Source organism: Perissodus microlepis, chromosome 17 (genome assembly GCF_051167445.1).
Source record: "Perissodus microlepis isolate ML-2025 ecotype Zambia chromosome 17, ASM5116744v1, whole genome shotgun sequence".
NCBI lineage: Eukaryota > Metazoa > Chordata > Actinopteri > Cichliformes > Cichlidae > Perissodus > Perissodus microlepis.
The window spans coordinates 33,307,350-33,334,411 of NC_140477.1; the positions used below are offsets into that span (position 1 = coordinate 33,307,350).

Sequence of the window (27,062 nt, forward strand, 5' to 3'; positions counted from 1 at the left end):
TGGGGGAGGGGATAATACTAATTAATTGAGCACCCTTATTTTACCAATAAAATACGAGAACATATTAATCGCTGAATATTTTTATAAAAGGAAAAAAATGCAGTAAAATTATTTCAAAATAGCCTTTACAGAAACTCTTTATAAACTGACAAGATATTTTTATTATTCTTTTCTACAGTAGAATAAGAAGTAAAGATACACTGTTCATCTCCTTCAGAAATGAATGAATATAGCGATCAAAATATCAGTAAATTAATAAGTCTTTATATATGTTTTTTTTAAATCCTGTAAACAATTTCCCTTTTAATGGTGATATTACCTAAATGTTTACATTGCACAGTATCCTGGTGCAGAGATCAGGGAAATCTTATATGTTCACAGTGACTGTGTAGCATTTATGGTGGTGCAAAATTTCCCTGCACATTGTAATTGCTAACTTTAAAGTTAAGGTTTTTGGTAGTTTGCATATGTTCAATACAGTCTTCAAGTGTGTTTTTTTTTCCTGCCATGCTGCTTTCTTTTTTCTCTTTCTTTTTCTGGTAAGCTGCCACTATCCCTTGCTGACCACTTCAAAACGACTTTATCTCACGGGATGGTTGGAAATTACTCCTGATCCCTTTTTCCTACAACTGCCAAGCGGATATCTTCTTGATGGGGTTACATTCAACCATTACACGTACCCCTTTGCTCAATGAAAAACCTGTCACAAAATGGCGGAGACGTACGTTAGCAGACCCCATTTTGAGGAATTGACACTAGACAGTGGAAAAGTGCATGTCCCTGCGCGTGGTTTTCGAAATTGGGCTCTTTTTTGCAAACAATGTGCGGCGCAGCGGAGCTCACCTCGCGCCTGTTTGGACTCCCCACCCGTCAACCGAATTCTGGGCTAACGTGTCGGTTAGGCGCTAGCCCGTTAGCTTTAGCGAGCGTTAGCAAAATTCGTCACTAATCTTTTCTGAGGGAATCGCGCAAAGCCAGCTACTCTGTCATATTTTACGCCGACGTGAAATCTAGTTCTACTCTTTTTCGCTGCTACTCGATAATAAGCGCTTTTTCTGGAAAGAAATTGTTGCCTCCGTGAACTCTTTGGACGGTAGCGGTGCCTGCTTCCTACTTTAGCCTGTCAGATTCCAATCCCCTGTAATCACTGCTAACAAAGTTACCTCTCCGTATGCCAGCTGCTTACATAGAAGCTCACAAGCAGGCAACAAGGATGCATATTTTCCCTACATTCATCAACCGCTAAAACCCTTTTATTACTCTCAAGAGATTTGGCTAACAATCTCTAGCCTTAACAGAAGGCTAACACTGTTAAGGGCGTGCTAAGTTTTGTAGCTAACAGGCTAGCCGTGGTGGGTGCGTGCGATCACAGAGCAGTTGTAGCTAAGCCAAACAGCATTTAAAACTTAATTTTAACAGTCGAAAATTGTCAGTAAATTGTTTTTTATTATATTTGGATTTTTGGGGTTAATGCTACCACCACCGACCGGTTTTTGCCGAGATAGCAAATGTAAATGCAGAGCGAAATGGTCGTTTATTACGCGTTGTCAGTAAAATGGATCTCTGCTAACATTTAGGGCAGAAACGTTCGTAAATGCTGTGACAGTTTACTGTCAAACACCAAAATGTTTATTCTGTGCATTTGAGTGTCATAAGTAAACGAAAACCAGCGGAATTGATTAACAACTAATAAAGAGTGGAATTGTTGGATACTGCGTTCAAATTTTAGAACTATTCTTTTAGAATAGTTAAGATTTTACAGAGCCGGCGTTAGTGGCTTTATTCTTATAGTGAAGTACTTTTGAGGAATTTTTTGGACTAAACAAGTGAATAAATACTACTTCTAAAGATTAGCTGTTTGTTCTACTAAATCCTTAGCCTGTTGTGTGATAAATCACAGGAACCTTGAAATGCTTGCATGGTTCAAGAAAGTCAATCACCTTATACTTGTTTATAAGTAGAAAAGTTTTATCAGCTAATCTCCAGCTCATTTCCTTCCTCCCACAATCATAAATGTACCAACTAAGGTGAAAGAAAAATACTACAAATCACATTCACCATTATTAATTCATATCCCTAAAGCGCACATTGGGGAACAACATAGCTCTGTCTTTCCTCCATTTATTATAATACATTAATGAAGCGATGAATAGTGTGCTGTGGCTGCATTTGAAAGCTCCACAATCAGTTATGCCATCACTACAGAGGTCCTCATGTGATGTGACAGTCAGGCCTCTCATGACATATGGCGCAAATGGGGGCAGTTAGCCCAAGCTGCCTGCAAGCACGCAGACAAAAGATCCCAGTGGGATGTTAACCGCATGTAACGTCCTTACACTTCCCTCCACCCTGTGGCCTCTGCCGGAGCTCTTATCGCACAGGAGTCATAGTGTTGAGAAGCCGTTTGGTGGAAAAGGGCTCCATCTTCTGGTAGACAAGCATTATGTGGAGGGGTAGTGAAGAGTCCCCTCATTGCCTTAGGAACATAATGAGGGATCAGTTGAGAGATTTTAAACTGGATACAGTGCTACAGTTGGAGCAGGATGCATGCTGGGAGATTAAGGGAGGGAGCTGCATGGGGTGGAGACTGATCCTAATGCAGATGGAAATAGTGTAATTTGAAAAGTTGGTTGTAGAATGAAAATAAGTACTTTAATTTTGGTTATTGATCAGGTTGCGTATTTGTGTTAGTATGTGAATCAGTGAGACAACAGGCCTGTCTGTTTACTGTGAACATGACTTCAAAAATCCCTCCAAGATGGAAATAAAAGGACGTTGTGGAGGACGTTGGAGTCGGATGATTCTCTGCGACACAGATACATTGTATCATAGTTGGTGATAATATGTAACATTAAAGTGTTTCCATATCTGTTTTGTGGCAGCAGACCTGAGTCAGTGACCCACTGCCTGTCAAGTAAGTGGTGCAGGAGGCGGTCAGGATTAGTCATGGCAATTTAATTTATATAGCACATTTCATTACGTGCCAGCTCAGTGTGCTTAACGTAAAAGATAAAAGCCTATATAGATCTAATATACCTTAAAGCAATAAAAACAACAATAAAACCTTGCCAAGAACCCTGGGAAGAGTTGAAAGATGTGCAGCTGATGACCTGAGAGGTTTGACTGGGTTATTGACAGCAAGTCAGAGATCTACTGTGGTGCAAACCACTGAGAGGTTTATGAAGTAACACAGGGATTTTTAAAGGAAATTCTGTATTCATGAAGTGATGTTGATGTGTTTAAAGTTCTGTACATTCTGAACAAGCTGGTGTCGTTCTACTGATGGATGTATATGACGAATGACTGTTCAGGGACCTCTCATGATTCAAAAAGCATTTCAGAGTTGCTCTGTTGGAGTCACCGTCTCTGATGATGCTCCGCCAGCAGATGGAGAAACTGAAAAACTGAAGCTCAGTAAAGAGAAAAAAACTTGGACTAGAACAATAAGCTAAACTCTCCTCCCCAAGCTGCCAAGGAGGAAAGATGTTATTCACATGATTCTTCTCTACGGATACAGTAGTTTGGTATTTTACTTTGGTAAAATAAAACATAAAATTCAATGTTTTCATGCTGTTAATTTTTTGGGTGGTGCAGTATCAAATATGTATATTTTTTTAAGATGTACTAATTAGTTGATATTATCATTAATATATATATTTATTATAAAAATATAATAATGTGAATAAAACTTATTTTAAAAAGGTTCTGACATATTTGTGTCACAGCTAAGGGAGGGTCAGTGCCACCCCAAGGCCCCCTTTAGACACCCTGCTCTGCATCACCCACACTCCACCATTGCTGTAGAGTGATCCAAATGTAATAAAATCACAATGTTGTCGATACAACTTAATGATTTTCGCATTACAAGGATCATTCCAACTTAAAAAAAAAATTTGAGCTTTCATCAAATCATATTACAAATTATAAATCATAATCATAATTCAAATGAATTAAAAACCGGGATTTGGACCCAGCCGTCCAAAAACATGGCCCTTCTTTTTTAATCATTTTGCTGTTGTCTAACTTGTGCCCTTTGGGTCACTGCCTCTCTTTGCAAGATAACGTGGTGGTTCAATGGTTGCACTGCTGGTTTTACAGGAAAGTGTCCCAGGTCATGGTCTGCACTTGTTAGGTTGAGTTAGGCAGGCATAGTTCCTCCTGTGGGCGGAGCCTCGTCTTCCTGCTCTTAGGCCACCACACCTGTTGCTCACCTGCCGCCTCATTTAACTGAATTTTTGAACCAGCCTCTGGATCCAGCCTCTGCCTGGATAGTCTGTGTGGTAATTGGACTCCTCGAGTGTTCCTGACATTAATGTCTTTGTTTCCTTGCAATCCAGAGCTCTCTGTGTGGCTGAGGAGCGGCCTTCTCGCTGGATCTACTCTCTTGCTGAAGCCAAGCTGGTTCATTCCGTCTGAAATCTCCCATTAGTTCACTCCCTGCCTTCATCCACCTACCTGCCTACCCTCCTGTCTCCTCCACTACCACCCTCAAGCAAACTAGTGCCGCTTACAGGAGTCTAAGCTTATTTTAGATTGCTAACAATCTAAAATAAGCTGTTCCTTACACATCTAATCTTTAAAAGGATCGGAAATTGTCACAACAGGTTACGATGGGGGAGATCTTAAAGGCGTGGTAGAATTGCTATGACTGCTTTTAATGTTGCTCTTTTAGTGATATGTTATTGCACATTACGCACATGTTAGTGTTCACTTATCTGTACTGAATATCAGTTGTGTTTTCTTATTATTGTATGTTGCAACATCTGCTGCCCTTTAGACCAGGTGTCTCTTGAAAAATACATTTTAATGTCAAGGAAGCTTTTATGTGGACAAATGAAGGATAATTACCCCAAAAGCAAATTTAAAAAGATGAGATTGGAAGTGCTTTGTAAAAAGAAATCACTGAATCCACAGATCTCAGCCTTAGAAGGAGAAAGTGCCAGAGTCTGGCACACAGTGTTGCAAAATCTGTGTCCCCTTTGGTGCTTGTCTAAAAAGTCAAAACCTGAATCTTAATCCTGAATTTTCTGTCTTGGCTTTTTCATCTGATTTCACGAGAAATGTTGAGGCAGTCCTAAAATAACACTTGTGCATTTGGACACAAAACTTAGCCCAGACTGGGAACCTCTCACCCAATGGCAGACAGGCTGGCTGATGGGGATAGGCTCACTAACCCCGAATTGTATAAGTGATGGACATTAAATGTAATTTCTTCCATTTAACTTTACCATCAGAAAGTGAAAGCAGACATAAAGCGAATAAGAATGCAATTTGCAGAAATAATAAAGTGCAGTAATAAAGTTTTAAAAGGTTCAAGGTAGAATCTAGTGTTTTGTGCAATTATAAAATGTCACACCTCTTTAAGTTAATTTCTTACTCTAGAAGCACAAACTAAAAGGAAAAAGCAGCACAAAAAATGATTCTCCCTCCACCATGCTCTCCTCACAAAGGTTGTTTGGTCTCTTTTTGTCCTCTTTTTCAGAGAGATTAGCAGCAGACAGTAGGATTTGTAGCCAGGTGCTGTTATTAGGACTGTTGAACACTCACTTTCTGTATTTTCTGTAGTCTTTTCCTCTTTTGCAGGGACTCGTCGATGGTCCTGTGAAAGTTTTTGCAATCCACATATGATCCACACCAGCCATTCTTTCTAGGAAAGAGCAAACTTTGTCAGTAAACAGACTTGACCTTTTTTTTTTTTTTTTTTAAAGTGGGATGATCTCTACAAACCACAGTTTTTTTAATTATTGGATCACTGGACTCTCAGTAGCTTATGGAGGAGCTGTTTTTTCGGAATTCAGATACCTTTCCATGCATCAAAACATGAAAAGTAAATTATTTGTTTTTAATTTAGTTGAATTGTTCGTCTAGATTTGTGAATTCTGTGAAATTCCAGTAATCCCAAATGCTTCACAAACATTTTGTCCCAGTTGGATGCTGATTTAATGTCACAATATTGTGGCAATCCCTTTTGGCCTTGAATGATTAGCTGAGCGCAACTATGAAGAGGATGAAAAGTGGAAAGGTTTTTGGTGCAGTTGACATACCTGTGGAGGGATCAAGATTTGTAGGAGAGAGATCAGTGGACTTTCTAACCAGACTGTTTAAGACAATCTTGGAGAGTTGGGATAACTGAAGAGTGGAGAAGACGTGTACTGACTGATGTGCAGAGCTGTAGTAACTAAAGAGGGTTAGAGGGAAGTTGCTTACCCAAATCATGAAGCTGTGGGGAAGAGCTGTCGAAGCTAGGCTCAGAACAAAGGTGACAATCAGTGAATAGCAGTATGACTTCATACTAAAAAAAGAAAGAGTGTACAGATGTGATGTTTGCTTTGAGTTTGATGGAGAAGTATAAGAAAGTCAGAAGGAGCTGTGCTATATCTTTGTAGATGAAAGAAAGAGTATGATAGAGTACCAAGACAGGAAGTCAGGAGTGGCAGAGGAGTATGAGGACAGTGAGACAGTATGGAGGTGTGTGATAGGAGTGACAGATGGGTTCAAGGTGCTGCTGGTGGGATTAGATCTGCTCTGACCCCCTTCTTGTTTGCAGCGGTGATGGGCATGCTGACAGTTAACGTCAGGCAGGATTCTCTGTGGACTATGATATTTGTAGATTGTGATCGATAGTGAGGTTAGGGGGCAGGTGGAAGAGAGGTTGCAGAGGCGGAGTTATGCACTGAAGACAGAATACATGTGTGTGAATGACACGGAGACCGATGGAAAGGTGAACATGTCAGGAGCAGAGATCTTTAAGGTAGATTTAAATCCCTGGGGTCAACCATCCAAGGCAATGAACAGCACACAGGAGAGGTGAAGAAGAAAGCATAGGTAGGATGTAGTAAGTGAAGCAAACTCAGAAAAGAATGAATACCTGTATGTCATCTCTGTTGCAGTGCAGACAAAATGTTTGTATGCAATGACAACTGTTCACTGTCACTAGGTGGCACTTATGTTTCACTAGATATTCTGGTCTTATGAATGGTTTACAGTCCGACTTAACTGGAGTGGATAATCATTACTAATATCAGTAACAGCTCTGTTCTCATAAAGTGTTAAGCTGAAACTGGCACGCCCGAGTAAAATCCAGAAATTGATTGTTAAACGTCTGAATTGCCACCATAAAAAGGCTGATCTGGCAATAAAAGAACACCCTCTGAGTCACCCTCTTACTGCCAACTGGCACTTTCCCGGTGGCTCACTTGTAATAACAGAAACACACAGATTTGAACAAACAGAGAAAAAACATCACAATGCAGAAAGACCTCAGCAGTGAGGAGTGAAACATGGATTGGAAAACAGACTTTGTCCTCAGCTTCAACTAGTATTACAAGGCTGTTTCAAGCTTATTAATAACACCTGGTTTGGCTTGAATTATGGTAGTATTAGCAAATATTGTATGGCCATCATGAAATTTCATGATTAAAAATGAGCAGCTTGTTGTGAAATGTCAAAATCCATTACACCAGTAGCATTTAACAAGTTTCACATGTGTTTTCTATTTGACAACTGAACATTATTCAGTTTCAGGAAACTTAAAAACGGCATCTGACAAGGGTGTGGCTGAAACTCAACACAAACCTGACCTCTTTTCCCCTCAGGAGACCCTGAATAGTACATTAAAAAAATACTTTGATGTGTGTGAAGGGACTCATCCTCTTATTGTTGGCTACAAAGTAGGGCAGTGTTTGTTCTTCTTCTTCATGTGTTTGACACATATCAACCAGGACTGGCACACTTTTCAGGGACTCCAAAACATCAAGGGGTCCTTCAAGCTAGACGTCTGCCTTTGCATCTCCCACATTTTCCAAAATAATATATTTTTTTGCTAATCCTGTAGTGAACATGTTTAAATTAACCCTCATTCACCATTTACCTTACAATTTCTATGTTTGAATTGCCACTCTACTGCCATGTGAACTATGTGCCACCAATAACAGCACAATACACTTGTTTATTGTTGTAATGTTTAATCACTTCTTGTTAAAACATCGGTGCCCCAGCATTTATCTTCTTCTCAGTCTTGCCATCTTAATACAGAATCAGCTGGCTTCGCTCAGCATTTCAATGTATTTACTGTGAGCAGATCAATGTAAATATCGATAGCAATCCTGGTATTGGTATCAGATTGATACTAGTGCGATAAAATCGATACTGTCAAGAATCGGCTGTGCACAGCAGGCAGGAGAGGACCCAAACGCAGACTCGCAGATGGAACGTGAACTCAAAACAAACCTTTATTTGCTTAAAGGAAAGTAATACAAAACTATACTGGGAAATTATATGAACTGAACACACAGAGAGGCACACAGGGAACACACAACCATTAGAGAAAGCGTGGAGACGCTGACAAAAATAATTTGCTGTATTGCACACCGATACCATGTGCACCAGTATGTCTGCCACCTGTCTGTATCTTTGAGAGAGAAAAATGCACACAATGAAACTCAGTGATGAAATGTTTGTACTATGGAGCAAGCAAGCCCATTTTATCACAATATTAAAGGAGCATTGGAGTATTGTTAATGTGAGGTACAGGTTTCTATATGTTTGCGTTTAACTCTGCTCAAAGTATTTTGAAGAGGGAAGCTGGTAAATGGGCCGGAGCCCTCAAAACCCCTAACAGTATAAAAAATTGGATTATAGAATACTATATACGCTCATGTTCAGTATATTTTTACAACTTTAACTAATAATAACTACACAAATGCTTGGCCATTTAATTCCAGAGAGAATTGCTGCACTCTTTAATACAACATGACCAAGAAACAAAAACAACAAAAACACAGAAGAAGAAAATGTGAATGTTTGAGCCTATAGTTCATTTCAGTCATTGGTTATTTCAAAGAAAACTCCTACTGGAACGCCTTCACCGCTGGGTTATGCACTTTTCCCGTGTTTTTTCTTTCTGTGAATGGGTTTCAGTAAAATGACCCTCAGGTGAGGCTGAGGCTCCGCCCCCAGCAGAGCGAACGCTCTGATTGGCTGGTTCGAACAGCGCTGCCCACAAACATCCAGCAGCAGTGGCGACTCTGGAGAAAATTAGTGGCGAGGAGTCACACAAGTCAACATTTCCACAAGGAGTAGAAGTTTTTCGTCAAGAGTCTGCTTCCTGCTCAGCCGCTGGTAAGTCTGAAACTGTTACTTTCTTTGTCACAGGAAATAAATAAAAGAAGGAAAATTTATCTGAAAGTTTTCGCCTGTGCAGAGGTTGTCTGCGGGTCCTCCCGAAAATCTTTGAGGGAGCCTCGTGGACTGTGCTAACACGGTTCCGACTAAAGCGCCGTTATTTTTCCAGAACCAGAGAATATAAACTGAATTATATACGGGTTTTAATAGGTCTCTGAATTAAAATAAAATATTCAGACGTGTTCCTGACTGTGTCTTTTATTTTTATTTTTTTTATTTATTTATTTTTTTGTTGTTGTTGTTTTTAGAGAAAACTCTGTTTTTGAAGCACACGTCAAGTTTGCTTTTTAAAAGTTGGTTGCCTATTTTTTTTTTTTTTTATTATTATTATCGTAGTTAACTGTTCGGTGGGACAGTTGCTTTTCTCTTCATACAGACTGTAATTATGTTTTGAGGCACTTTGCAAACCATTTCGCATCCTTGAACTGTAAAGATTCCTCTTGACAGGTCTGTGCGTGCTGCTGCGGTGTGTGTGGCGACGCCTCCCGTTATGGAGCAAGGCCAAATTTAGGGTGGGAATAAATAGTTAAGAGGATTAGCAGTTTACTAGTAAATATCTAACCTAGGAGACTGTGTGTGTCGAGGTGTTGCAGGGGTCGAGGCTGAAGGCGATGATGAGTTTGTAGAGGTGGGTGGATCGATATCAACACCGGTGTTGGTATCGATACTAGCTTGATAGGATCGATACTTTGTTTCTATCCTCTAATTCAGTATGTAGCCAGCTGACCTGTCTTAAATAATTACATATTTTTAAAATATATTTTTTGGAAATGCAAAAATACACTTCAAACATACGTTATGTAAAATGTCTGAACTTTTTGTGTTGACTGTAAGTTCTGTTTTATTTTTAGCCTGTAGCACGTTTAGACATAAGACGTTGATCCAAAAATGTGTGCAGAATTTGGTGAACCTGGCCCTGTATTTATTTTATATTGGATCATACCAACATTTGCAGTATCGCACAGCATTATGTGTTTGTTGACAGTAGAGTAATATAAAGAGTAAGTTAGATTAGCAGCTCTCATGCAGCTGTTTTTGGATCAAAGAGCGCCTGCTGTGCCCGCACAGTGAAGAGGGAGTACTTTTACATGAAGTCTCGGGTCCTTGACAATCCTCCTTTCCTGCTGGAGCAAGAGGGATGACGTAAAAGACCTGCAGGTGCTTCCTGCAAAGAGTGTAACAAAAGGGAAGGACCATTCACACATTGCACCATAGGTGCTGGCAATCAGTTCATGGTTGTTTATTTTTGTCTCACAACAACAAGACTTTTTTCTTTTTTCCCCTGCTGCCTTTAGCTATTCAGCCTCAATAACGAAAAAGAAAAAGAATATTTTAGCATTTTATAGACAGATCCTATATAGTACATCATATCTGTTAATCTCACCATAATTGCTGGGTGTGAACATGCCGCTGGTTTGACCTGCACAGTCCGTTTAGAAAGTGACTTCGATCATTAGGATTAGCATCAGTGATCAGGTTAATGTACTTGTTGTGCCATGTTTAGCTCTATTCACACTGCTGCTATTCTTAGATGCCCAGATGAAATCCTGTTATCAGGCTGGACTTTATCCAGCATCTGAAAGTTGAGCCACGCAATCCAAATGTTAATGTAGTGCTTGTTTAAAAAAACAAACAAAGGGCTTCTATTTTTTTGCTCCTTGTTGGACTTGTTGTTGTTACTGTTCTTGTTAGCTGAAGTCTGTATAGTTGTCATCATTGGTGCACCACGTTAATGAAGGGGGGGAAAAAAAGTAATAGTTTTATCTCAATTTTGTTCTTTTCGCAATCATTGGGGGCATTACCATTAGGCTTACCATTAATCACATCATTATTATGGTTCGGCTTATCATATTCTTATACCAGCGCTAATGCTGAGTTTGGGGTTTTTTTTTTTTTGGTTTTTTTGTTTTGTTTTGTTTTGTTTTTTTTTTTTTAAGGTTGTGACAAGTCCACGCCATCCGAGGCTGACATGTAGCTCTAGCTGTCAGATGTTCCTGGGCTTATCTCGTAGCTGGGTGTGCTAAGAAAACATAAATGCACGGCGTCACTGATAACGTAATGGAACACTTTTCTATCTCATAAAAATTCATACTGTGTTTATCATTATTATGGAAGATGTGATATGCCCCACCCCTACCATAATCTAAGCTTTGGTATCCTCTGCTGGAGGAGACCAAAAGGAAGCAAAAAGGAGACTGATGACTACAATTGTTTGCAAGGTGGTCTCAAACACAAATCCAGATCATTTCTAATGTTGATTTATGTCTGATAAATGTGTAAATATTCAAATGTTTGAAAATGCGTATACGAGTATGTGTTCACAGGTTTCTTTGCTGAAAAATTGCTAATCCACAATTAAATGGCTTGTTTTTGAAGTCCTCTAGAACAGAGGTCCCCAACCCCCGGGCCACGGACCAGTACCGGTCCGTGAGTCGTTTGGTACCGGACCGTAGGAGTTGAGGCTCAGGTGTGAAATGTATGGTTTTCAGGGTTTTTATTGGTTTTAAACAATAAAAAAACAAATTATTTATTTTTTTTAATCGTTTTTATCATTAACTCCGTTTCCCTGGAGCTTTTCCAATGTGTTACGAATAAATCTTCCTTTTTTGGTACCGTTACTGGTTTTATTTTGTTGTATTTATTTGAGACACCTTATAGGCCGCTTTGTTGAACTTGTTGACTACTTTTTTTTAAATTTGATTATATAAAATGTTTTGTTTTAAATTTGCTTTCAAAGCTGCTATTTTTATATCAAGCTAAACGTAACATTCCCTTGGCACTGTGCTCTCATCTAGACTGTAATCTGTCTCCAGATTGACAACAATACAGTGGCGCACTTTGTTTCAGACATGGCTGTCGTTGGCCTGCTCTTGATAATTGAGTGCACACATGAGCAGCAACCTCATTTCCAGCTATCTTCATAATCACCATCTGCTGATCTTTGGCATCAGGCCTCATGTTTTGGACCTGCCAAGGCTCCCTGAAGCCCCTCATCCCCTTCCTGTAAGCTATATCCTAAATAAATGAGGGCTAATCCAAGATTTCATTACCATCTCTATTGTGTCCACACACGCAGCATCTCAGCCCATATGTGCCCACAGCATGTTTAACTCATTAAGGCCTACTTTGTCTTGTGTGTGAATTAAAAATAAAAAGTAAGGGATGCTGATGCTTGATAGATGGAGGTCTGTAAATGGTCCAGAGCGCAGCTGACGTGCATGCATTATTCATAGGTGGTGTTTAATATCCAGAGTCGTTCAGTTGTGCAGTAATTGGAATGGTGGTGGGATCAGCTGGAGCAGCAGTTAAACCATTAGTGTCTGCAAGAAGAACTTCATTGATGATTGTCTTCAGATCTATTAAAAATCTACAACTACTTGGTCCTCGGTTGAGGAATTATTAAATAATATTGTTTGTAAGGTGCCTCTCTCTAAAAATATTTAATTCACAATTACTTTGTTTGCAATTTGGTAGTAATCAGCCGCCCCTTCTTTAAGCCTCTTGCAGCTTTAGTGGGTGCAGCGTAGCTCAATGTGAACTTTCGCTACGCCTGCTGCACGCTCTGATTAAGCGCAGGGCCCGCCGGTATTACTGCTTTCTAGCATGTGAACTGTCTGAACAAAGATGATCATTTGCTAGTAAATCTGTTGTTTTTTCAGATAACAAAAATTGTCTTGTTTCAGTTGCGCCATTTGGGGCTCACCTAAAAATGTAACTTGGTGTGAGTTATCTGGCTTGGGACGGGCAGTAGGAGTGTCGGGGCTGGTGACCCAGTGGGCAGGCTTATATAATATAACTGTAGGGAACACAGACTTTGAAAAGGTGCATGTTTATGATTTATCTGAGAGGGAACTTTTAGATTTGTATTTTTTGTTAAAACTGTGTACATACTATAGAAATCTGGAACATTCAGCACTCTCTGAACAAGCTTAATTCAATCATTTCACGATTTCACAGTTGAGTTAAGCTCATTTGACTAGTTCATTTTTTTAATGAAATGAATAAAGGATCAGCTGACTGATTCAGCTGTAAATAAAGTTTTGTTTTAATGTATAAATTAATGTATAAACATTTAAATACACTATAAAAGTAAATGTGTTGTAGGCAAATCATCTTGCATTTAGATGCTGTAGCTGCTTCTTTTGGGTTTTTTTTTTTTTTTTTTTTCCCCTCCTGATCAGTCCTGCCACCTCATCTTGGCACCAGTGAGGCTCATTATGTTAAAGGTGCCCCAGATTTTAAAAGCTTCATGCCCCCTTAAACTGATTTGTTACTGAACAAAAATGTGGCTAATTAGGCTGAGCTCAACAACCACTCGACCTTTTACATCTCTCTGGCCTGACTCTGTGAAGAATTGATAATGGCCAAGATGGATGTTTTGGGCTATAGGGACTTATCTGAACTAACCCTGATAAGGCCTGTAGCATAGCAACACTGAGGCGCTGTGTGTGATTATTGACAGATGTCGGACATGGCAAAAGATAATGGCTGTGTGCCTGATTTTTCATATTATCAGTAAGGAAAATGATTAACTAACATGTTTACAGTGGAAAAGCAGAGTCTGAGTCTGGCCACATTTCTGCAACTTTTTCCTTCCAGGTTTAACTTTCAGTACACAACGTCACATCCCGGGTCACTATTAATTCAATGAACTCATGGTGTTGTGCTTGTTCTAGCATTCACTAATAAATCTGTTTGGCTCTATTCTTCAACTGTGGTTGAATTGAAGAGGTCAGTGTAGTTGGTGTACACGTGAGGTCAGCAGACACAGCTCAGAGTAGGGATCTTGCAAAGTGTGGTGCATTTTTAAGTGTTGCCTTACCTCGTTAAACACTGGTGATTGACGCAGCCAACTGATGGCTGATATCACACAGGAACTTGATTTAAAAAAAAAAAAACAAAGTCGACTGTGAAATTGGGTGGGAAAATGTCTGTTTGAACTGATGTTTGAAGCTTTGCAGCTGGTGTAGAACTTGGTTAGAGAGGGGGCTTGTTGCATTTTGGTGAAATCGGAGTCTTGACCAAGAATATTTAATTTATTTATTTTTTTTAGTAGCTGTTAAAAGCTTAATGCTCACTACAGATGAACAGAGTTGTTTGTCCTACAGCGGCCACTATAGGTAGGACTGTGCACTTGAATTGGGAGCAATAAGAGAACAGAATTCATACTGCAGTCTGCAATCTACCGATCCCTAGTGGTGGTATTTTACACAATGTACTAAATAATGATGTGGAAGTCGGAAAGGTTTTTCATAAATATGAGATCTTTTTGAATAACTGAACTTGGTGTGTTTTGGATAAATGCATGACTGATTATATCTTTTGTGGAAAAGTTTGACTCCCAGGATGATTTTTTTTTTTTTTTTTTTTTTTTTTTTTTTTTTTTTTGTGGTATTCCTTTTATTGACCTAGAATTGGCTTTCATAATTTTCTTCAGTGGTCAAGGTTGTGGAAAGCTGGGTAAAAAGCCTGATCCTGAGTCAGCAGAAAGGGGTTTTGAAATCCTACAGTTGACCTGGTAACATGTATTGAGCCATGGATTAGCATCAACAAATCAAAATGGATTGGCAGGTGGCTCCCACTCATTTGAGCCTTTAAGATGGGCTTTGCTCCCACTGACTCACCTCTAAGGAAAGGCTGCTCCAACGAGGACAAAGGAGTCAAGTCCAAGAAATGATTGAAAGGGAACGAGTCTTTTTACTGTGGAAAACCACGATTAGCAAGCCCGTGCAGGCCAGGGGGGGATGGCTTTAGACAGAATAGTTTAATTAAAGATGCAGGGCTCAGTTAACTGACAGACTATTGAACTATATTTACTTTTTCATTCTCCTCAACTGAATGAATTTCCTTCTGAACACAGTGCAGTTGGGCCCCATCTGTAATGAAAAGGAGGGAGACCAGGCTCCAAATGAAATGCTCCTTCGACAGAGTAATTAAGTCCAGACACAAAGGGCTCAGCAGGAAAGAGTTTAATAGGGGAGGAGTTGGTATTCTCTTGGGGTTAGTCGGGTCCAGCAGAACTTCTTTGGACTGCAGGAAGGCAAGGCAGCAGAGGGTTCACTGGCCCACAGCCACTTCACACTGTGGGTAAAAAGGACTGGGATATTACTCATCTATTTTCTCTGCTGGTGGTATTACATTAAACAGGGCATTGCTTTCACATTAAAAACATCTTAACTAAAAGGATGTCCAGCAGAATCCTTGTAGATTTCTAATTTATAGAAGGCCTGAATGTCATAGAAACAAACTGGCTTGTAGGATTGGTATTACTGGTATTGGTCCGCTTCAATCAATCTCTATGTATGTCCATGCTGACGTCCTGATTAGATATGTTAGCACGTTGGAGAAAAGAAGGTATGTGGCATCCATAACACATTTTTATTTTTTTAATACTGATGGACTTAAGTCATGCACTAATGAGACATGAGTTTTTCTACATCTCAAGAGATCCCCCGAGGACTTTTGGAGTTCACATGGCTAACTTTTCCTGTATCTTTACCCATGTTTACTCCATTTCCACCCCCCACCCACCAACACGTACACAGTGTCATATAGTGGAAAATCAAAAGGACATCACCTCCCGAAACATTCTACTTTTAACTCATTACGTAATCTGCTCTCATTTCTGTTTTGCACTTATGCACGGGTGATCGCATGAATCGCCGGAGTGCTGCAGGCAGCATGTGTGCGCCACGTGCTGTGTGTGTTGTGGTGACGGAGCGTCTTGGAGGTGGATGCGCTCTGCTGTCTGGAATAGCGTTGATCCTCTTAAATGATTACTGGCTACGACTGGAGAGAGGCGATCTGTGTTGGTAACATGCGGACAGATGCCTCATCCCCACCCTCAACAAAATGTGCACACAGCATCTATGTTGAGTTTACGCTGCAGGGAAGCTCCAGCTAGGAATATTTCCTTTAACGCCTATTAAAGTCTGAATATTACACATTATCTGAAACTGCATACACACTGAAGACTGCAGTGGTCATGTAGATGGACCATCTTGAAAGGGCTTCTTTCCACCCCGAGGGAGTAAAACCTGTAACAAAGTTTTTCTTACTCATAGCTAAGGCTGGGCCATATCATACCATTCACGGTAATACTGGTAAAATGTTGGGCAACGATAAGAAAATGAAATATCGCGATAGAATATGGGTAAAACACGCATGCGCAGTGCCTTTGTTTTTATACGCACATGGCGGAGAAAGCATGGCAGAGAATGAGAAGGGTGAAAGCGGATCGTTGAATGAAACGGATGAACCAGAATTGGTTTGTAAAAATGCTGCAACTTCAGTGGTGTGGAACTGGTTTAGCTTTTGTCCGTCAGATACACAACAAAGCACTATTTTTGGTAGAGCATGCTAGCGGGCCGTCGTTATTACAGTGTTGTTTGATTTTAAGTGTGCTGTTTTTAAAAAAACAATCCTTTGATTTTTCTGAAAATCGACAGTGCCCCTTATAATCCTGTGTGCCTTATGTATGAATTCTGGTTGTGTTTAGTACGACTTTGCTAAGCTACGAAGCCGCACCACTTGATGGATTGTCGGAGCATTACGGCTATCGTAGGCAGGAGCCTCGCGGAGTGATACGTACTGTGCTTCAACATAATATTACCGTATTGTGTGTGTGTGTGTGTGTGTGTCTGTGTGTGTGTGTGTGTGTGTGTGTGTGTGTGTATAACCTCTTTAAGTTTTCTGGATATTAAACATGGTTATGCTGAGGATATGTCGGCCAATTTCCACTTTGGTTAAACTGTCAGCAAGGAATTTGCATTCGCACTGTTAAATTTTTATATAGCTTTAATGCACATAAAAACAGCTGCTTGTTTAAGTGAAAATACATTGATGGGTTTTTTTTTTTTTGCATTAATAAAGTTGTGGAGTTGTAAAGTATTTTGTCTAGTGTCAATTATATCGTCAGTTATATCATTATTGCAAATTTTCAAATGTATATCGTGATATTTTTGGTCATATCGCCCTGCTCTACTCATAGCTAGAAAAACAGGTTATACACACAATCAAACCTGAGCCAGAGTTTTTTGTTTCCCTAGTTTCCATGTTCTCCCAGTGTTTGCGTGGGTTCTCTCCAGGCACTCTGGCTTCCTCTCACAGTCCAAAGACATGCAGTCAGTGGGGTTGGGCTAATTGGTCATTCTAAGTTGCCCGTGGTAGTATATCTGAGTGTGCATGGTTGTCTGTCTATATGGGCGCCCGTGGCTCAGGGGTTTGGGAAGCTCATCTGTAACCGGAAGGTTGCCGGTTTGATCCCCGGGCTCTCTGTCCTGGTCGTTGTGTCCTTGGGCAAGACACTTTACCCTACCACCTACTGGTGTTGGCCAGAGGGGCCGATGGCACGATATGGCAGCCTCGCTTCTGTCAGTCTGCCCCAACAACTGCTACTACTACAACTGTAGCTTGCCTCCACCAGTGTGTGAATGTGAGAGTGAGTGAATAGTGGAATTGTAAAGCGCTTTGGGTGCCTTGAAAAGCGCTATATAAATGCAGTCCATTATTATAGACAATTTTAAGAGCCAGGATATTGAAAAAAATCCTGTCGACAAGAGCTGTAAGTTGATGAAGACGCATTCCATATGGATTGAAGAGTGCTGATGTTCCCTGATGTTTTCCTCTTATCTAAATGTGAATGGGACATTATCACCAGCCTGAATTAGTCCGAGATTGATAAAATTGATCCCAACCTTACCCTGATCCCAACCAGTTATCTCTGCTATGCCAAATCATTCCTACCCTTAAGCTTTACCCCAATGATAAGTGCGCTGTAGCAAATGCACTAAATTACATGGAAACGCAGTTTAAAGAGGGGAACAGACTGGGCCCTTTTTTCTTTTTCTTTTTTTTTTCTTTTTTTTTTTTTTTCCCCTCAGACGACCTTGGAGGAATGTGTGTGGTAGTTCTCAGTGTCATAGAGTTAAACACTGCCCTTTCCAGTGTGCCACACCAAAGTTCACCATAGTGAAACGTGCTTTGTCTTCGCCTCCCCATTTTTTGACTTCAGCTCTCGCCCTCCTCTGTGCTTGACATTTGACTGTGTGTGGGTGCCTTTGGTCTCTACAGGAAATCGTGCTCTCAGGCTCTGCTGGAGCCCCAGATGCACACAACTGGAGTCCAGAGCCAAAGATTTGCCCTTTGTCCAGTGTTGTTGAGCGTGACCCGTCACGAATGCATGTATGCCGAAAAGAAGCAGAGCCATTCTGGATCTTTAGAACTCTAAATGTCGCCATGTTTTTTCACTGCCTCTGGGTATTTTGCTTTGTACCCCCGAGGTTATGTCCAAAGCGTGTTTTAAAAGACTTCACTGAAATCCTCTTAAGCTTGACGTAGATGTAACAAATCATGCTTCTCAGTGCTCTGTCTCTGACCTAATCTGTCAGTTATTGCCAATACCCATACTGCAACTGTCACACACATTCCCCTGAACTTTATCTCAAATCTTTAAAAAATGATCTTGAGCAACACCAGGAATTACTCGGAGTATGTTGTGATATCTTGCAGAGAATTAGACAATCTACAGATGCTGTGGCAAGTCAACAATCTGGGTTTGATTGTCTACTTGAAGCTACTTGAAACAACTGTGTCAGACCAACATCTGGGCATCTGATCCGATGACGTCATGTGTTCTGCTTTTGCCGCCTTGAAGTTTACTCTCTTTGAGGCAGTTTTCTTGAAGCCCTTTCCACATGGATGCTAATGTCATTTTCCTTTGCACCTGCGGCTTAACAACTGGAGAGGTTCTTACTGTTGGCCTGCCTCCATCCTCAAACACTCTGCTGGGTACTGGCTTGGAAGATTGTGTGGATGCTCTGGTGGGACAAGCCTGGGGGGGTTAGGGTTAGGCACCCTGATTGGAGAGTTCCTCGTTTGGTTACTGGTTTTGAGGTGTGTGTGTGTGTGTGTGTGTGTGTGTGGTGGGAGAGTGGCAAGCTAACAAAACAATGGATGCTTTGTGAGAGGGGTCCCACCGTGACAGGATTGTTGGGGGGAGGAAGCAAGGGGGTGGTCAGGGCTTAGCGAAGCGTAGCCACTTGATTAGTCAGGGCTCTCCCTTTGCACCTCCTCCCATCCATCTCTCGTCCCTCCCTCCTTCTCATTCTCTCACTGCCTTTCCCTCCCCGCTAACTCGTGGAAGCAGAGACGTTGGAGCCGCTCTGCCCGGACACATCGCAGGGTTTTCGGCTCGTCATTGAGGATGTTTTGGAGGTTGATCAGAGTTGCTTGTTGCAGCATCTTCCCTGACTGTCCGAAATGTTTGTTGTTCTCAGGTAAGTTGTCTCGTGTTGTCATCCTTTCTAGTCCATCCCGACCTGTCCTTGGTCGCTGACTTGCATTTCCTCTCCACTGGGCTGCAGTTGTGGTATTGGATGACTGTGCACAGCACTGTCGGGCTGGCTTCTGATGAACAAATAATTTCAGTGTCAGTTGTAGCGGTATTTTTATGTAAAGCTGCAGGAATGTATCTTTTAATGTCAGTTTTATCAATCTGTTTATGACAACAGCAGTGGAAAACACCAGAACAGTGAAATGCTGCAGTGTAGAAGTTTCACAAACCCATTTCACTTTCCATTTTGTGGTGGATATAAGCTGAGGTTTGTGTGTCCAAGGAGAATGTAGGGGTTGGTGTTGACAGACTATTGCCTCAGCTGCGTTGACCAAATTGTCAGTGTTATTAGGATCTCCATGCTTGGGATTGCTTTCTCACCCGACCCACTGTCTTTCTTTGTCAAACACACACACCCTCGGGGACATTGGCAGGTCAGGGTAATCCCTCACATCCTGTGTGGGGGAAAGATGCAGAGCAGCACTCCATCACTCCCTTTGTGAGACAGTTTGATTCCCCCTAAACTCATTGCATGTCCTGCAAAAACAGCATGGACCTCCTTTTTAACGCAGAAGGTCGTTTGCAGTTTATATCTTCTTTAACTTCCTTCTGCTATTTAACTCAGCACAGTCACATTTGGCTTTCCTCTCTAATTCGTTAATAAAACAGGCCCTCTGTGACTGAAAGATGAAGGAAAGCTATGAAGATTAAGTTTGGGAGAAGAGCCACACAGAATGGACTTTATGAAATAATCAACATGTGTCCAAATGGAGCTTAGAAGTCACTGTTCTCATATGGCTCTGCCTTGACTACAGAGTCCGTGTGTTCCAGTGTAGGGTTGGCCAATAAGCAAAATTTATTGATTATAGTGCTGCACCTTCATTATTTGTATTGATTTATTTTTTGTACGTCAATGAAATGTCAAAGTCCTGATTGCTAACAGCACACATTATCTACTCTTAAACTGATTTATTTATTTATTTATTTGTTTTTTTTGACTCACCAGCAAGAAAAAGCAGCTTATGATTCGCTACATTGCCATTTCCACTTTGGATAAATGATGTTGTCATACACATGAAGCGGTAGTATTGGCAATACTTCACTTGATTTTAACCTAGCTAAATTAACAACTGTGTAAATTCTTCCAGCTAATACATAATTTGTCATTTTATCCTCACCTAGCTTGTGCTGTATGGGGGTTTGCCAAAGTACTGATTAAACAACTAGTCAATTGATTAATTTTTTGCATCATTCATAAAAATGACATGCCAAACTTTTTCCAGCTGTATTTTATGTTCATCTTATTAATGGATGCAAAGATGTCACTTTGGTGTTTGGGGAAACTGAGATTTATTACATTGTTATTTTTAGGCTCATCATTAAGCAGGTTTAGCAACAATGAGTGGCTGTCTAACTTGCAGGTCTTGTTGGCACACACAGTTTACATGTAGTGAAATGTGCTGTATAAATAATATTAGATTACCTGGATTTTTCCCTGCTCTGAATATTAGTGCAATTTTTTTTTTTTTAAACCCTCAAAGTTGGATAAATGAAGAACATTTTCCCCTTCTGTACGAATACAGAACGCCATATGTTCTCAGAATGAGTTTCATGGTGGAACCAGTTTTTATAGAGAAGCCGGTTAGTCATCCACCTCATACTTGTGCAGCATTTCTCTTTGCTGTCCAGCAACACCAAGGTCTCAAGACTCTTAAGTGGATACCACTCCCACTGCTGTTTCAAAAGAAACGCCTAAAAAGCATGTCTTTTCATGCTGCGCTAAAGTCAGCTAATCACCTCCAGATCCATATTAAATGCATCAACATGATGTGTTTATGCAGGAGTTGGCTAAAACGGTGAACTGTTCCTTTAAAACTCCCTTAGGTAGCTTTTAATCAGATACCCTGTGCATCTTGATTAGCAGTTTTCAGGAACGCAGATGCAGCTCTCTGGAATTTCTTGTTCGCATTCTTTATGTAAAAGGTAAATAAAAACAGCACAAGGATTTTTATTAAATTGAAAATGGTGCAAAGACAACACAAGATGTTTAAACACGTTGTCCTTATTAGAATTTGATGTTACGTTTTGCACTGTTGTAACTTCATTTAGTCTGAGACCTGTTTTTCTTTTTCTTTTTTTCCTTCATGTTTCTACAGAATGAAAAGGGGAATCATCTAGGATCAAAGTAATGGCTGTCCAGGCTGGCATCCAGGTAGGCTCATCCCCCATCTCAAGTCTGATATACATGAAGCTCACAAACACATGGATGTTTAGTTTCAGTTTAAACCAGTCCTGTCCGCATTCTGGGCTTGTACAGCCACTATATATTTTAGCACATGCTGTAGGGCTAACTTGATTTTGAGTCCTTATCGTAGCGCCCCCTTTGGGCCAGTCAGAGCCTCAGTGCCATGCTGAGGGAAGAAGTTCCCACATACTGCACGTTGTGGTGTTCAAATTAAAGAAGTGCAGACATCTGTCTTTCCACTCAACAACTGTGGTGAGCCCACCTGTGTTGCAGCATGCCATCTTGTTTTTGTTATGCATGTCTGACGTTCCACTGCTCGGACCCTGAGGAGTTTCCCCGCACATTTTTAAGGGGGGAGTGGGTGGAATGCACAATGGTTTTTATATATTTGTTTTTTTTTTCTTTCCCCCTCTCTCTACCCCTCCCAGCAACGAAGTGTTACCCATCCCAAAAACCAAAACAACACATGTATCATATTACAAATTTGTCACATGCTTTTCTCTGGTCTGGAAAGTCCTGGCTCTCGCCGCCCGTCTTGGACTGAAGATATGCAAAATGTGTATCTCAGTGCTATGTGGATAACATGTGGCAGGAAAGCTCTCTGGCTGATGCCGATGTGTTGATGAGGCTTTTGGGAGCTGTCGATGAACTGCGGTTGGATGCTGCAGATTAAGAAAAGATTACATTACTTAGAAAGTTTGCCTGCGCCAGATAATATTCAGTTTCCTTTGTAGTTTATGTAGCACAGTCTCTTTTTAAGTTTTCTTTTGTTTTCCCCAAATAATGGTTTGGTAGCACCAAACTATAATCTCAGTGAAATTTGGAATGTAAAAAAACAAGCTGGGTAAATGAGAGTATAAAGGAAAAGATTTTGCTTGCCCAAAAAATGTTCACACGTGGAAGGAAGGTGTTTCATCCTTCTTTTTTAACTTTTAATTTGGATTATCAGACCTTTAGCAGCATCTCAAGCTTCTTCAGTGCCACAGAGCAGACCAAACAGCGACCAAACAGACCAACGTAGATGGAGAAGAGGGGTATTTAGTGGGTTTTATTTTCCAAATATCAATCAGTCACCCTGTGAGGTTATTGATCCGTATCAGATTGTAGTGATGATGCAGACTGTAACACTGCAGCGACTTCCACAGCTCGACTCAGAGCTTCACTGCCCATGTAGAGCACTGTCACATTCGATAATCGGTCACACACTGACTGCTCTGCTCACTCATGCTGAAGATGTTATTCACTCATGGAAGTCTAAGCGGCATATGCGTTCATCTATAATAGCGTCAGTACAAATGCAGCGATTATCATATGTAATGTCTGAGGCTTTGTTGCCCCTGAAATCTCTTGTGATAGTAGCTGTGGGTTAAAAATCACACCAAGATAAAAATAGATGGGTTTTTAGCAGAACTTTCCTATCACGTGAGAACATAAGTGAGAAACTGAGATAGATAGATAGATAGATATCTATAGACAGTGTATGTACGCACGCGCACATACGGATGTATGGATTTATTTATTTATTTTTGGGTGTGCACTGAGAACAAAAGTAGCAAGGGGGGCAGCAACATTAGCTTGAATTTGTAGTGACCACAGTCACACTTTTAGCTCTGCTTTGGTCTCCACCACCTCCTGGGGGGGGGGGGGGGGGGGATATCAAATTCCTTAACTGCCAAATGCTCAATATGCTGGTTGTTGCTAAAACAGAAAATAGATTAGCAGAAATGACTACAACCACTAAACAGACAGGAAAAACTTTGGTAAGATGATAATGGTCACCTATAAACTCGACCAATCAGAAAGCTTGTGTCATTCTGAAAAGAACAGAGTGACTTTGCTAGCTTAGCCTAGCCAAACCAATCTGCTGTGGGTTAGTTATAATCCTAACGGGTTTAAAGGTCAGTCAGGCCATGGGAAGTAAGGAAAACTCTTACATTGGGAAATTATCCTTCAGATCTGGTTGAGCTACACAACATTTAACTTGATAAATTCTTGCTTTCAATGGACGTCTTTTGCATGAGTCATTGAAATAAAGATAAAAAAAAAATGTTTTGCATTCACGTGACTCTTTCCTAGCTTGGTGTGCTCAGAACACTCCATAAAGACTCTTATTCACCCATTCACACACTGCTGCCATTGGGAGCAACTTGGTATTTAGCATTTTGCCCGAGGACACTTGGAGGTCAAACCACCAATGGTTTAATCAGGGGTCAACTTCTTTTACCACCCTCAGGATTAGTTAAAGAGAATACATCAAGGTATTACTAGATGGAGAGAGATGTATAGATGTATCTCGGTGTTCCCCTTTGACCTTCTTACTATTTGCTATTGTTTGAGGGAATTTAATTGCCCTTGGTGTAAGTGGCTTAAGGTAAGAGCATCAGAAACTAGTAATTCAAGTAATTGGCAACATACAGGCACAAAGCCCCTTTTTTTTTTTTTTTTTTTTTTTTTTTTTTTGGATTACCAATATGCAATCCTGTACCTAATGAGTAAACAGAAGGGTTGTTTGGGGAGGGGTCAATGTTGAATTCCCCTATACTCGCCTTCATTAAGCTTTAAAACCTGAATGTTCACTGAGCCTGCATACAGTCAGGTGCAAGTACTAGTTTGAGAAGTGACGTAAAAGGCGCTGTGCCGATTAGAATTGCTGCCTGACCACTGGGGATAATCCAAAGTTGCACTACGCTGCATGTTGCAAAAAATAACATGCGTTGTTGTGACTGTAGAGAACACCGCAGGCAGGTTAAGCTTCTGAGCTGTTGCGTAATCGGTGTCTTTTGAAGCGAGACAACCTTGAGACAGCGGGACCGTTCTGAACATCGGGCGTTTTGCCACTTTCCCGTGTTTTTAAGCTCCTCAACACTTTGGGGTCAAAGGTGATATGACATGGATGAACATGGGGCTTTATCACAGGAATGCTATCTCCTAGGGCTGCACGATTTTGCATAAAATGAGAATCACGATTTTTTTGCTTAGAATTGAGATCACGATTCTCTCACGATTTTCTTTTCCAGTATAAATATTTATTGCGGTTATTAACTGCACATCAACTTCGTAACAGTTGAGACTGAACATAAAAACAATAAATAAACATTAAAAAAACAACAAATGTCTCACATTTTGTCGTTGCCGCAAAATGTTGTACTGCTTGAAATTCCGTCTCCACCGTTGCTCGACGCTGCGTGTATAGAGCAGGTAGTGCAACAATAGAAAAATAGTTGCGGGACGGCACTGTGTAGCGTTTGTCTAGGGTGTTGATCATTTTCCTAAATCCCTCGTTTTGCACAGTGTTGATGGGAGCCATATCTTTGGTCAGGTGATAAGTGATAGCCTCCGTAATTTCTTTGTGCCCGCGGGAGTTCGACGGGTATAGGGAAGCGCTGTATAAGGTTCCCGTTATTGATGTTTGGGTGGTTGACCGGGACGGATTTTCTCCTGTCACTTTCTCGTCATCCCTGACGTGCTCTCCGTTGTTTTTTCCCTGCCAATTTTAGCAGCCAGCTTCTGTATCACGTGGTATAAGGCTCCGCCCTTGTCATTTGTTGAGCAGGAAGAGTAAGCGCTTGTTTTCATGCAGATTACGTCCCGGATCAAAATGTGGTACAATCGTCGTCGTCTTTTTTTTTTCTTTTTCTTCTTTTTTTTTTTTTTTAATCGTTGTCATTTGGAAATGAGATTGCACATAAGTATGAATTGAGATCGCGATTTTCTAACGATTAATCGTGCAGCCCTACTATCTCCCCTCTCAGTTCAGACAGATCCACTATCACCAAAGGATTATTTACATCTACCCTCATTCAGGTTTACCTGTACGAGTCTGTTTTGGCTCTTCAAAGTACAGACATTGGAAAGCTGCAGGCAGGGACCCCAACACAGAGCACATCAGCTTTCAGCAAAAAGAAATGTGATGATCGTTAAGTTGGAAACAACAAGAAAAGAGGTCCTGTTTTGGAGGTGGGTTGCAAAGCGGCTTGTATGTAGGCTAAAGCCTCAAATAGCACCTCATATAGCATCATTGTATCATCTAATTTAATTGATGCATGGAAGTTCATCAGCTGAGCCATCAGCTTGTATGAGCTGGCACTGTTGAACCCAACTTTATGACTCGTCTAACACTGTGAGTTCAGATGTGATTGAAACCTCTCACTCTACAAACAGGATTCAAGTTGGATGTTCGAGATGTATGGGAAACATAGGCTATGATGGTCGTGAATTTTGACCCTTACTGGTTTAAAAGTCAGAAATTCTGGGCCTCTGCTGCTTTGATGAGCTTGCCTCTTGAGAATCCCCCAGCTTAATGGCTGTGCCGTATTAAATCATCGGAGCAGAACCTCAAAGTCAAAATGTGATTTGCAAAAATGGAGGGCACACAGCATGATTGTGTTTTTATGCAGTTAATCTGTATAGGAAGAGCATGTTTTTGTTTTGTTTTGTTTTTTCCCCCACTTTTCTCTCTGGAATCCTCATCATAAGACTGCATATTGACATTGAAGGTTAAAGACCAAGTTCACACAGTCCTAATAAGTTCTTAATCTCTTATAACCTAAAATTAGGGACCATCATGCACCCAGTTCCTTGAAATTCCCTTTTTTAATGTAGTTTTATTTACTATAAAGATAGATGCATCTTGCCAAAGACTTGCTAAAGATGAATTAATTCAGTGCTTCACTGTTTACAAGACTACTCGAAGCTAGCACATACAGTATCCTGAACAGTGTCTGGGATAGCTCAAAGTATCAGTACAAGCCCATTACTGTATAACAGTCTCTCTCTGTTCTGCTGCCCAGAAGGTTTCCTGTTTGTGAATTAGCGTTTGCTGAGCGAATGCAATTCATTCAAGGCCTCAACAAGACTGCGGTTTGTTTTAAGCACAGTGGACTCCGTGTCCCCTTTTTGCTCAATGGTTTGAGATGGATGCAAAGATTAAAGACTGTATCCTAGACAGATGTCAGCATACAGGGTAGGAGGGGGGTGGGGGTGTCATCCTGAAGTGAGTTATGTAATGTCTGGACGAGCTGTCACGGTGCACATCTGCTGCTGGTTTCTAGATTACATGGTCGGCTGCCTGTAAACAATCAAAAACTTAAGAACAAAATGGGGTAACTAGTTTGTGCACTTGCATCACACACACCATACAGACCACACACACTCGGGGAGAAGAAGCTTTAGCTTTGTCTTGTGTCTTTTACGTGACCACATTGCTAATGCTCTGACAGTCAAGGTTAATGCTATACACAGATGACTTTGCAACCCCATCAGATGTTGTCTCAGGAATATTTTCTTTCTCTACTTTCTTTT

At 40.8% G+C, this 27,062-nt stretch overlaps 1 protein-coding gene across 2 annotated transcripts in view; it reads left to right on the top strand.

Moving 5' to 3' along the window:
- Window positions 1-3,736: 3,736 nt before the first annotated feature.
- The window catches only part of gas2l3 (growth arrest-specific 2 like 3), a 32,548-nt gene continuing 9,222 nt past the window's right edge, over window positions 3,737-27,062 (top strand). The window contains exons 1-2 of one of the 2 annotated variants that reach the window (XM_084910230.1): window positions 3,737-9,120; window positions 21,673-21,728. In XM_084910230.1, the coding sequence (XP_084766356.1) occupies window positions 21,705-21,728 (24 nt within the window). In that variant the 5' untranslated portion in view covers window positions 3,737-9,120; window positions 21,673-21,704. Of the gene's footprint in view, window positions 9,121-14,588; window positions 19,461-21,672; window positions 21,729-27,062 lie in introns of those variants that run through there. The other variant, XM_084910229.1, reaches the window with a different exon arrangement.